This window comes from Buteo buteo, chromosome 6 (assembly GCF_964188355.1).
Source record: "Buteo buteo chromosome 6, bButBut1.hap1.1, whole genome shotgun sequence".
Taxonomy (NCBI): domain Eukaryota; kingdom Metazoa; phylum Chordata; class Aves; order Accipitriformes; family Accipitridae; genus Buteo; species Buteo buteo.
In genome coordinates, this window is record NC_134176.1 from 26,671,803 (window position 1) to 26,684,394 (window position 12,592).

General features: G+C 53.4%; 1 protein-coding gene across 6 annotated transcripts in view; it reads left to right on the forward strand.

The window, feature by feature from the left end:
* The window catches only part of LTBP2 (latent transforming growth factor beta binding protein 2), a 98,721-nt gene that overhangs the window by 5,456 nt on the left and 80,673 nt on the right, over positions 1 to 12,592 (forward strand). For 2 of the 6 annotated variants that reach the window (XM_075030183.1, XM_075030185.1), the window contains one exon: positions 8,490 to 8,609. In XM_075030183.1, coding sequence (XP_074886284.1) covers positions 8,490 to 8,609 — 120 coding nt within the window. Of the gene's footprint in view, positions 1 to 338; positions 518 to 8,489; positions 8,610 to 12,592 lie in introns of those variants that run through there. The other 4 variants (XM_075030179.1, XM_075030181.1, XM_075030182.1 and 1 more) reach the window with 4 other exon arrangements.

Sequence of the window (12,592 nt, forward strand, 5' to 3'; positions counted from 1 at the left end):
TGCTGCATGTTCTCACCTATTGAGAGATCTCACTGACTACTATCTCTTGTGCTGACCGGTGTTGTCTTGTTTGCCTTCTGCTTGCTCTCATCCTGGTCTCTTTCTCATCTGTCCTTTCTATATCTCATTCCTCATCCTAAGCAGCAGACAGTCTCTCTGTGTCTGGATGTTGTATAGCTCCTTGCACAAGGGGGTCCTGTTTCAAGATGGGGGCTCCTAGTGCTAAACAGTATTGCTATTAAAAATCGAGGGCCTAGTTGTACATAGCCCTAAGGCTGTCAAACTGGAGGGACTGGGCAGATGCTGGCTGTTCTGGTAATGAATCTTTTTCTTCTTAGAAGACTTTCATGACATCTGTCCTGGTGCTGAGGTCTGCCACGCTCCTTGACTCAGCTCGATGCTCTGAAGTCGTGCTGCCGCTCCGAGCAGAGCCGCGCTGCCCCGGGCTCGGGGATGCTCCAGGTGCCTCGGTGCAGGGACAGGTAGCAATGTGGCAGCCCTATTCTGCCAACAGAAGGTGACTGCGGCTGGTTGGCCACCAGAGGGGGACCGATAGTCAACTTGAGCTGGTCAGGTTTAAGAGTGGCCAACTTCAGCTCTCTTGAAACCCTGCAGTTTGGATTACTGTTGTATCGGGTTTGGGTTTTTTTTTTTTTGTTCAGCACTACCTCTTAGTCTAGCAAACGAGTTGGCTGGCAGATTCTGTTGTTGTGCTTCTAATCCCCAAACTGAAGAGTATAAGAAGTGAGCATCTAGGAAGCATCCCCTGGTTCTACACAAGTCCCTGTTGCACAGCTTCCCCTTGCCCTTTTGTTTTCCAACAGGCAACACATTTAAAATGCATGAAAGGAAGTTGGATTTACATATGTATGATTAACCTGCAGCACTGTCTCTCAGGAGACTCAGGACAAATAGCTTAGTAAGAATAATGTGCTTAATATGAACAAACAGCAGTAACACTAACCAGATTAGATGTATTCCCTCAGGCTTTGAGACACAGATTAGTCATCGGTTTGCAAGGGGAGAGAGAGTTTTAACGCACGGACCAGGAAAGCAGAATTGAGCTGATATTGTCCTTTTAGGACTCATTATAACAAAATGGACTTTTTTTATTAACTGCAGGTACCACTAGCCTTTCCAGAGAGCCTGGGGGAGTGGAAGCTGACACGAGCTTGGATGAGATGCAGTAGGTGACTGGAGCAGTACAGCAGCTCCAGGGACAGGAGGGAAAAAGGACCCTGTTACCACCCTCAGGGGGCAACTGTCCTGAAGTGGTCTCTCTACAGGCAGTGCCTGCCTTGGATACTCTGCATCAGGTTGTTTTTGAGTAGAGGTGGCTTGGCCCAGCTAACCTCGCGCTTTGCAGTCAGCAGTGTCAGTAGCCTGTTGGAAGTTGCTTTGGAAGGTGCTCTGGGAATGTCTTTCTAGGAGTTGGCTCTGCTGTGCCTCAGCCCCTCTGGTTCCTCCTCCTGAGCAGGGCTGAGCTGCAATTCAAGTGTGAAGTGGCACGGTTTCAGAGGAGCCGCATACCAAACACATTAGTGAGGTGTAATGCACTTGGTGCTGCCGAGCCAGCTCAGGCCTGAGGCTCTGACCTTGACAGATCTGCTCCCCCACAGTGTAAGGAGCAGAGGGAAAGGCAGCAGATCAAACAGCAACAGCAGAGGGGAGGAAGGTGGTAAAGAGTCATGGGACCGGTGGTGTTGGACCCAAGAGGCATCTTTAGATTCTAGTGCAGAAATGCTCACGGATCAGAAGGCATCTGGCTGCATTTGTCAGCAGGATCCCTGCTCCTCAAGGGCTCAGTTCAGTACTGGAGGTTTAGGATTGCGTGAAGAGGTAGCCTATGGAGACGGATAGAGGACCAGAGTCTGATATGAGGTTGTGGTGTTGAAGTAGAAGTTTATAAAAGGCTGAAGAGTGCTGAGGAAACACACAGCTTCTCCTGATCCCTGTGTCTTGTCGAACAAGGTCAAAGAGCCAGCCAGCAGGGATTGAAAGGCAACAAGCATGTGGCTAATCAAAGCTGTCTGCTCCACAGATGGACTGAGGAAAGCAAGAGCTTTCCTCCCTGTCCTCCTAAGGGCGGATAAAAGAGCGTGACATGGATGTGGATAATGAAAACATCCATGGTTAAATAAGATTTAAAGCAAACAAATCTTCCTGCTTCAGGGCCAAAACCTGCCTCTGATGGACAGGAGTTAGAAAGGAGCTTGCTTTCTGTTTCTCTTGAAGCTAGCCACTGTCCTGTGCAGGATGCAGACCTGGAGGAGTGTTTGGCAGCTGGTGGCCCTAGGCAGGAAGAGGAAAGCAGAATCTGCTTTAATCCTGTCATAGATGTCATGCTAATTAGGGTTGAGCCAATTTAATACTTGACTAAAGAACAGGCAGATCCTTCACAGAACTGGGTGTTAATGGCTTTCCAGAAACCCTCTCCTGTCCAGATGAGGGCCACCCTCAGCATCCTGGTGTGTCTGTAAGAGGGGCTGCACAGAGAAGGGGCTCTCCTTCATGCCCTGTGGTCTCAGTGCAGCACCTACCATGTTCCCAGTGGGTGTATCAATGTCGAGCCCTGCCAAATATGGTGAGAAGTCTTTGACATGTTTCCAGAGCATCTAGGTGTCTGCTATTAGCCAAATTTCAGTAGTGTTGTTCTGTTCCCTGGATAGCTGATTTCATTTATACTCCTCTCTGAGCTGTTGGATGGATGTGAGGTGATGACAGCCTGAGCCTGGAAGGGAGCTGTGTTGCAGTGCTGGGTCAGGGAGCCCCACACCTGTGATCTTACATGTCCTAGAGCTGGCAGACTCATGGCAGGGACAGTGTGCACTGCTCTGCAAGGCCAACAGCTGCCTTGTACTCTTCTCGAGCCATGAACCCTGCTTGTAGATACAAGAGCACCTTTTTTCCTCTGTGGCCTCAGCCTAGCACAGGTTCGATGAGGAGCGTTGCCTCCTGAAGCCCATCTTTGGTGACCCCCATGGAGAGGTCAATGCAGCTGTGGTTTTTCCTCTGCCTCCTCATCTTCATGCCTCTCCCTGCATCCTATCCCCTGCCCTGTTGTCTTCCACTATTGCTCCTTCTCTGCTCTGTTTGCCAGTGTGGTAGTGTAGAAGACAAAGTGCCTTGATGCACTCTGGCTTGGCCTTTTCCCTTCTCCAGAAACCTGCACAGGGAGAGCTCCCTCCCCAGTTTTCTCTGGCTGCCTTTTGCCTTTCTAATCAGTCATGGTAATTTACCCTGGCACTGTTTGGCAGGGGCCATACCTTGGCATCATGAGCAGCCAGGGTCAGCTGTCAGCCTCTGAGCCATGAGCCTAATGCAACAGAACAGATGTAGGTATTTTTTCCAAGTTTTCCCTGGGCAGCAGGATTAAAGTCTCTGTTCTCAGCTGGGGTCCCCGGTGTAGTCACTTCCCTCTGTGTTACACAACACCCTATTAAGAAGAACAGCACAAACATGTTCGTTGGGATCCCTTCCCCCAACACTAGAAGGCCAAGGAACAAAGGCAAGGGAGGTTTCCAAAGGCTGAGGAGCTGCCTGTTTGGTCCAGGAGCCCTGGGATAATCCTCCAGATATTCCCCTGCGAAAGGGCCCTGCCACTCTCTGCTGTTCTCCATGCTTGTGGTGTCAGGGGTAAGAGGGAACACGGGGGGGGGGGGCGGTGGGTAAAAGAGCAGTGGGGTTGTGTTCTTCATCCATCCATCCGGCTGCATGCAAACCAACGGGGGGAGAAACTAGTGTGGCAGCATCACTGCCAGGCCTGGTGTCTGTGCCTGCCTGCTGAGCTGGAGGCTTCTGGGCGTGCATGTGTGCATGAGCAAACACGCAAACAAAAGGGAGTGACGAGAAACCCCGAGGGGTGTCTCTGTGCTAGCGAGGCAGATGGGGCTAGGGTGCGGTCCGCGGTCCAGACAAACTTCTTCTTGAATTCGAAGGTGTCATGCCCTGAGAAGACTTTGGTGTCTTCTGATGGCCGCAAAGGTGCGGAGGGAGCTGGCTGGAAACAGGGAGGCGGTGTGCTCTCTGTGGGTGATCCTGAAGCGGCTGGCTGCGGAGAGGGACTGCGGGACCCTTGGTGAGCAGGAAAGGGCTTCCCCAGCGGACCGAAGGGAGCAGTCAGGTCCATGTGAGCACACACAAGGATCTGCTGCTTCTGTGCACCAATTACTTGCTTTAGTAACAAAAGACCATAAATGAACAAGGGAGTTAATTAGGTCTGCAGCAGGCCAGGTTTGGAGGCCTGCAGGGCTGAGAAGTCTGGAGCGGGTTCAAAGGTGCAGGGGGAGGAGAAGGCCCTGGAGCTCTGTGTAGCAAACAAAGGTGCTGCTGGTTCTCCCCCTTGGGGAGCACTGTGAAAAACCGTCTCTGACCAGAAGGACGGTCCCCAGGAGGGGGAGAGACCAGCTCCTGGCAGCATCTGTTTGTTCAGGCCTCCAATGAAGGACTTAAACAGCTTGTTAATTCACTCCTTTGTCCAGCTGCAAACCCTTCCTCATGGCAAGCGAGCCTCCAGGGCGGCGTGTGCAGTTGTGGGCCAGCCCCTTTCGCTCTGGTACTCTCTGCGTGCTGGATGATCCAGTGAGCCGTCGGCGGTGCTGAGGGGCGTGTTGCAGCTGTCTGGCCCATCTCTAGTAAAATGGTTGCAGCAGGTCCTTTCCATCTGCTTTGGCCCAAGAGTGACCCTTGCAAACCTCCTCTCCCTTGCAGTCGCCTCAGCAGATGGTGGGAAGGCAGATGGAAAGAGGGAAATCTCCGAAGCTGTAGCAATAGAAAAATCTGACCCCACGGTACCTCTCACCCCAACACCCACAGGTACTGGGTTCTTACAATGCCACATACCCCCTGAGCCTTGGCCTCCATGTCCCTTCTACCCCTCAGAGCACCTTGTGCTCCCTTCTCTGGACCTTGGTGGAGGCTCTGGATGGCATACAGTTGGAAGCGAGCCTGCCCCAGCTCTGCAAGCAGAGTAGTAAAGGGCACCTGTGTTATGAGGGGACCTCATGGCATGGTGAGAGCTGAGGAACACTTGTGCTCTAGATGACATGTTGTTGGGGTCTTGGGACCTATGAGTTTGGAGGGGGGGGGGGGGTTCAGTTGTGGTGAATCACTGCAAACCACTTTTGACAGCTGCTCTTTTGACTCCACTCCCCCCTTGCACCTGAGATGCATTAAGTCTGCTTTGGGGGGGGGGCAGAGGATCCTCTCCTTACCTGTAATTTTACCAGACTGCAGGAGTTCAAGGAGGTGGAACGGTGTGCTTGGCCCACGCTGGAGGAAGTTTCAGCTCAGCAAGGGTGTTTGGGACAGCTGAGTTGTGTATCGCCTGCCAGGCTGCGCCAGCTGCTCTCGAGTCAGGACTCAAACCGCGACCAGACTTGGTCCCTGTTCCAGACTTTTCCTTCACCTCATTTGTTAGCGGCTTCGGATGCAAATTCTGTGGCCGGTATGTGGAGGCCTGGCTGGCTTGCAGGGCTCCTGTCCAGCTGCCCTCATTCAATTCTCCTCCCCAGCGGGCCTGGCTGGATGTGAGTGCTGCAAAGGTCTCGGAGGGAATGTGCAGGGTATCCAGGTTACAGCGCTGTCACCCTTCCTCTCCAGGTGGCAGCAGTGGCTGACTTGGATAGAGTACAGGCCCTTCCCATAACACAAGCGAGACAGATGCATCCAAGTACAACACAGAGGAGCAAGGTTTGCCTTGCAGAGGCAGTTTACCCCACCTTGCATTAGGTACGATGCAGACAGCTCACGAGAGATGACTCTCCCTCCTGCAAAATAGCTTGTGCAGACAGTGTGGACAAGGAGCAAGAAACAGCCTGAAAAGAAATAGAAGGATGGTGGAGAGAAGCTTGGAAAGGTCGCCAGGCCTGCAAATGCAAAGATGTCTAGGGGCCATGTAGAGGGGCTCCATTGTAATGTTTGGTACCATGCCCAGCCTGAAGCTCTAGCACCATTTAGTAGGCTGGACCAGCCTTGGCCTCGGTCTTGTTTGGCTGGATGGAAGCAGTTGTCATCGTGTCCGGAGTACAGTATCATTGTCGCTCTTTAATTCCTCCAATGAGGTGTCGCAAACAGATATACATGTGTTGTGGCTGTACTTTGGATTTGGATTTGCTTCTGGGGACAGGCAGTGATAAGTGTTAAGAGCTGTTTAGATCCCGAACTGTTGTGTTTCTGAACTGGTTTTTAACAAGAGCAGAAGACACAAGGCTGGAGAAAAGGCTGCTTTCCCCTCCAGAAGCATCCCACTGGACTGGGGAGGGACTCTGAGTTGGTGATGCCCTCCAAGCAGCTGGGGTTAATGACCAGGCTAAGGTTATTGGTAGCATTACCCGATGACTGCTAATTGCGTTTGCCCTTGTTCAGTGCCTGCCCCTGGGACTTCCCCTGGCAGCTGCAGGGGCAGGTCTGGGTCTGTGGAGGCAGGTCCCCTGTGGAAAGAGGCTGCTGTGATTAATGACCAGCCATGAATGAGAGGGAAAGGGATAGGAGGAGAAAGCTGCCAAGGCTTTAACTCCGGTGGGTGCAGAGGTTCAGCCTGGTTCAGATCTGCTGGCGGGAGGGGAAGGGTCCTTGGCCAGCCAGCATGTTAACAAGCCAGAGGTGAGCGTGGGTGATCAGGACAGCCATGGCTGCATTGCATAAATCAGACTTAAAGCGCCAGAAAAAGCCTCCACGGAGATGAAATGTCTAAGTGTCATCAGCTCTGCGGAGATAATGAGAACCAGAAAAGCACCAGGAGGTAAAATGGCACAGATCCGTGAAAACAGGCTTGTGGGCCTGGGATCCTCGTGGATCCGTGCTGACTGTGGGGCCAGTTGGGGGGATGGCCATGGAGGAGTCTGGTGTTTATGGAGGGGCTGTAGGGTTAATCCTCCTCGATCTCGGAGTCAATCGACTCTGAAAGAAGAAAGTCTTCCTGCCAAATGATGTGTCCTGTCCTGTGTCTGTCCCCGTCCCCCCTGCTTCTTCAGTTGCCTTGAACAGAAAGGAAGAAATGGAGGGAAACAGCAAGGGCTGGATCCACTAGTGCTGTGTTTGCATGGTCAGTGCAATTGAGAGGGACACCCCCATTTCACTCTGGGCTTAGCCTCCTGAACACAGCCCTGTTGTAACTTGGGAGCTGAGGGAGCCCCTTGGGGACTGGAGCCAGGAGGTGCAGCCAAGAGCGTTTTCTGGGTCCATTGATGTCATGTCTCCAAGAGAGGCATCCCCAGCTCCTCTGGTGGTGACCAAACCCATTGCAGCAAAGGTGGCCGATGGCCACCTGTGTTAGAGGTCAGATCAGAGTGAACAATGCTGAAGCAGGCTGCCCAGGGAGGCTGTGGAGCCTCCATCCTCAGAGGGGTTCAGAAACACGGCCATGAGCATCCTGGCCTGAGCAGGGGGCTGGACGGGACCATCTCCAGAGGTCCCATCCCACCTCAACCAGTCTGCGATCGTGTGGGAGAGCACCAGGGGATGCTCTCCACTGCCAGGACCACCTGCTTGCTTGGCCGTGGCTGGGAGCTCGTGCCTGGCTGAGGCGAGGACAGTAGGAACGTGTTTTCTCCTCACCTCCACTGCGAAACCAGAGTGATGGGGTCCTTCATTGCTCCCTTGCCCACACTGCTCCTTGCAGGGCTGTGGCTGAGCCCTGCAGAGTAGGAGTGTTCCTGGGCACAGCAGAGTGCTGCTGGAAGCCATCTGAGCTGCTGCCTCCAGGCACTGGCTTGCCCAGGGTTAAGCTGGGCTTGCTTCCACTCCTCCTTAAAGGAGGCAGGGCTGTAAAGCAATGTGGAAGTTAGGCACCAACAGCCATTTGGCCATCTTTGGCGTTAGGCCTGAACTGGTGGGGGCAAGGGCAAGGTTATATCACAAAATAGCAATGAAGTATCTGGTGAGGGTTTGTTTTTCTAGCTGCCTCCTTGCTGGTGCCCTGAAGGCTTGTGGTGAAGGGCAGATGTTCGGTCTCTCCCCTTGTACCTGTGCCCCAGGCACACTCCTTCCTCTGCCCGCAAAGGCTGTGTTCCCAGCCTTGGGAGGAGCTCTGTGCCGGCTGCGAGATCTCAGCCTGGATTAGGTGGCAAAGGCAAATCCTCAGCTTTGGGAAGAGCACACTTGACCTTTGCCTCTGCAGAGTTGGGCTCTCCTTTGGGAGGAAGTATTGGCTCAGCTGCTGAACAAAGCGCTGGCTGTCATGAGCAGGACCTGCCTGCCTCGGGGAGAGAGGGCCTGGGGTGGGGGTCAGATTTATGCTCCAGGGAGGGAGGAAGAGACAGCAGACCCAGTGACCTGGAAGCTTAGAGGTGACCAGCTCAATTTACTGAGAAATGCAAAGCTACATTGCCTCCTCTATCGGTAAAAATACACCATCTGGGATGGTCTGGGCAGATGAGCCTACTGGCACATCCAGATGCAAGAGGGGAATTTGGTTGGTAAGATCCAAATGATGTTTTGAATCCCTTTTCCTTATTTTCCAACCTGTTCTCCTCTGTCATGTCTTGCAGTGACTTTCACCCTCAATTGCTGCTAGCATCTTTGGAGGTTCTCCAGGTCGCATGGAAGAAGTATCCAGTAGTGAACTTGGCCCTAGCATGGACTTCAGACAACGTTATACGTGCCCAGTGGTAGGTGCAGTTAAACATGCTTGTTTTCCTTAAGCAGTGGCAAGTGTACAGCCCTCATGTTAATTCAGACTTTTTTCCTACAATATGCCCTTTGTTCTGTGTAACGTGGCTCACTCTAGTGCCAGAGGGCCCAGCAAGGCATATGGGCAAACACAGAGTGGGTGTGTGGGGTGATCTCTTTTCCACTTTGTACCTGAGGGCTGAAGCTAGATGGTTCACCTGAGATGACAGAAGAAAGCCTGTGTCAGAGCCAGGACTGAACTCGAGTCCCAGCATCAGCACTGTGGGGCAGTGCCCCGCACCCGTTGTCATGGGCTCTGTTTAGAAGTTGTCAGGTTTCTCTATGCTGATGCTCTTCCATGTGTTCACCTAAGTCAGGTTGCTTTTAATTCCAGGATTTTGGGGGAGCTTTGCAGCCCCATTACCAGGCTTTTGAAATGGATACATAAGGTCGAAGAATCTGGCTGAGTGCAAAGCGCTATAGAAATGCATTTGTGTTTCCATCGCTGCAGGTACAGTGTTTGAAGGTTTGGTGTTACCCCAGACCTTCACACCCTTGTCTCTCCCCAGCCTCCTCCACTGAAGTGCTCTGAGCTTGGAACCAGTTTGGATTGGTGCCTCTAAAGAGGCAGTTCAATATTACTGAGAGCACATGGGTTAGAGAGGGAAGAGATTCACTCAGATGGAGCTGATGAAAGCATCCAGGTCTGCCCAAGCCTCCAAAGGGCTGTAAAAGAGGTATAAATACATTTATCATCTACCAGGTCTGCCCAAGCCTCCAAAGGGCTGTAAAAGAGGTATAAATACATTTATCATCTACCAGGTCTGCCCAAGCCTCCAAAGGGCTGTAAAAGAGGTATAAATACATTTATCATCTACTGCATTGCAGAGGAGTGAAGAGACCGATCTAGCTTGAAAGAATTGTCTCCTTTTGTGCCACCTTTGCCAGTTCCTGTAGATATTTGTGCAGTGCTCAGCCACTGGGTTAGCAGAGTGGCCTCTCCTTCAGAGGTGATGAGAGCATAGTGTGGCAGTCAGTACTGCAGGACAGGAATGTTGCCTTCACCTGCAGGTGGACTGGCAAAATGGAAGGACATGAGAGGAGACCTTGCCAGCTGCCAGCCAGGGTATTGCGGGGTGAGAATGAGCGGAGCAGTTTTGGAGAGCACATCTGTATCTAGCATTGTTTTGCTTTACTGTCAGGAGGATTCTCCATCAGCTGCTCTGACCTTAGCCTAGGCCATCTGAACATCTTGTGGGAAGCAACTACCACCATCTTACCAAAGCTGTCCTGCATGCTGGGGGCAGAGCTACCTCCTGCTCCATCAGCTTTACAGGTCTTCTGCATCTCTTGCCCCTGTGTCACTCACACCCCGAAGTAACAGCTGTGTTTCTGTTGGCGAGGGATGGCTGGGAAGAGACCAAAATCAGAGTATGTTACTGAACGCTTGCGTGGGAGGTCTGTTGTTAGCACGAGTGTGAGAGCTGCACATCTGAGAAACTAATACAATGAGAGGAGCCATGCACGTGAAACAACTCAGGGCAGTGGGCCATGTTCCTCCTTTAGATCTGCTTGGTGCTGACAAACTCATTAGTGGCAGCTTGATGCTGCTGCTGATCAGGACTTTGCTGAGAGCAAAAGCTCTGGAGACTGTTGGTGGCTGAGCTTTGCACAGGACCAAACTGATGGAGTCAGTTTCCGCCCCCCAGCGCATATGGTGCAGATTCTCAACCAATTTTCTGAGCAGGCGGTGTTTCTGGGAGATGTTTGGCTGAAGTCTAGGCTCGGTGCAGCTGTGTCAGCAGGTTCTGGGGTGGGAAGGGCACTGGATTTCACTTCCCCGTTTCCCTCCTAGAGTCTTGCTGACACGGCTTCCTGGACCACTAGTGTCAGGAAGAGGCAGTTTGGTTTCTGGGGTGTGTGGGGCTTGGCCTAGCCTGCACGGGGCGTGAGAAGGGCACCGAACCATCCTTCCAGCCCAGCTGCTTCCTCCACTAAAGCATCGAGACAGAGCCTCTGCCATACCCAGACTGTTTGGAAACATGTTGATAAACTTCCAAATGTCTATTTTACAATCCAGATGTGCTAGCCTTGGCTGTAAACCCTCATCTGAAGAACAGGTGTGCTATAATGTTTCTAGCAGTGGCCCCAAAGCCAGCTGGAGGCTTGAGCTGAGCAGGGGCCAAGGGGCTGGTGCCATATAGGATATGGATACTGGGGCAGGGACAGGTGAGGCAGAGAGCTGTAGGTCAGCCGTAGTTCATGGCAACCCAGAGTCAGACTGTAAGAGAAGAAATGGGCAAGCCAGAATATCCCTCAACCTGCAGCCTCTGCTTAGCAGCACTGGAGCTGTCTCAGAAGAGGCTGCCCTGGTTGTATGGGCAACATGGGTGCATCAGCCTTGGTCAGATCTGTCCTGGTGAGGAAGCACAGGGCTAGAGCTGGCCACCAGCCTCTGTGGTATTTTCTGTGGTTTGCCTCGACCTCTCCAGCAGCTTTGTGGTCTGGGAGGCACTGCAGGTCACAGCAGCTCCCTGTCAGCATTGCCAGGGGAACTGAAATGGGGCAGCTGCATCCTTGGGCAAAACTTCACGTGTGCCTTTGGCCTGAAAAGCGGGCATCCCCCCTGGGCTGGGGAAGGTGTCCTGCTGCTGGGCCCGGATCTGGCTCCTGAAAGCTGTGCTGGGGAGAAGCGCAGTCCCAGTGGGAGGACCGGTGGCAGCGGTGTGCTGCCAGAGGGGGAGGCACCAGCTCTCTGGTGTAGGGAGGGCAGCCAGCCCCGGGTGCAGGCTCCAGGAAGCCTGTGGGGATGAGGCAGGGCACAAGGTGCTGATACCACACTGCCTTAGCTACACATGGTGCCTGCAGGCTCAGAGATGAGAGCCACACTGATGGTCTATTCCCTTACCCCCCAAACCCCCAAACTTGCTCTCACATAGGATTTTAGCTCCGCTGGTACGGCTAGGTGATTTTTGTAGCCTAAAGGCTTTGTCAGTGATGTTCATACGCTCCAGAGCCCATACAGAGCTGGCCAGGCTTGCAGGGAAGCAGAGCTTGACTGAGAGCAACAAGGTAGGCAGCATGTGCCATAGGGGCAGCTGCCTTTGCTGAAAGTAGACAGCAAGGCAGGGGTAACTCAGGCCAGGGGCAGCGCTGAGGAAAGTGAAGGCCGTATCAGTCCCATCCCCTTGCAGAACAAGAGACCAAAGTGGCATTGAGAGCGGTCCTCACAGACGGCACTTTCTCCTGCACCTGGGGTGGCCCTGGCCATGCCCTGTGCCCAGCCAGGAGCCTTCAGCATCCCCTTGTCCCTTCTGGTGGGCATAAGGCAAGCTGGTGCTGTTGCTTCATTTTCATCTGCTCCCAAATTGCACTCCTGGCTTGGGCAAGTACCTTTTCTGCTCCATAGCCCTGCCTGCCTGCCTGCCTTCCTGCTGCTCATCTGTGGCAGGAGCTGCCTGTAGACCAGCCTAGCTTGCACAGCCTCGGAGCAGGCAGTTCTGGCCTGATGCTGCTGCTGTGGGGATGTTCCCCAGGCACATCAGGAGCTCCCCACCTCCTTCAGCCCTGCCACCCTCCAGGACGTGCTTCCCTTGGCTCAGGGACGCACAGGGCCAGCCTCCGGGAGGGAGGAAGGAGAGGGTCTCTCCCACCTCCACAGTGCCAGCTGCCTTCTCAGGTACCACCCCTGTTGTCAGGGCTCTCCAGCCTTGAGGGAGTGCAGGTGACCGCCTGGGCTGTTGGCACTGCTGCACGCTTGAGCTGTGCGAGGCTGCCTTGCCTGCTCAGCCAGGCTGAGAGAGGGGAAGGGGAGAGGGAAGGAGGCAGAGGCATGGCCTGAAAGTGCATGCCAGAGCTTGGCGCAGAGGCAATCATCGGCAGAGAGGGCAGGCCCTGCTTCTGCCCTGAGCTCCAAACCCAGTTCTGGGAGAAGCAGGAAAATCATGAGTGCCATCTCTGTAATCCTGTAATGGATTTTTGT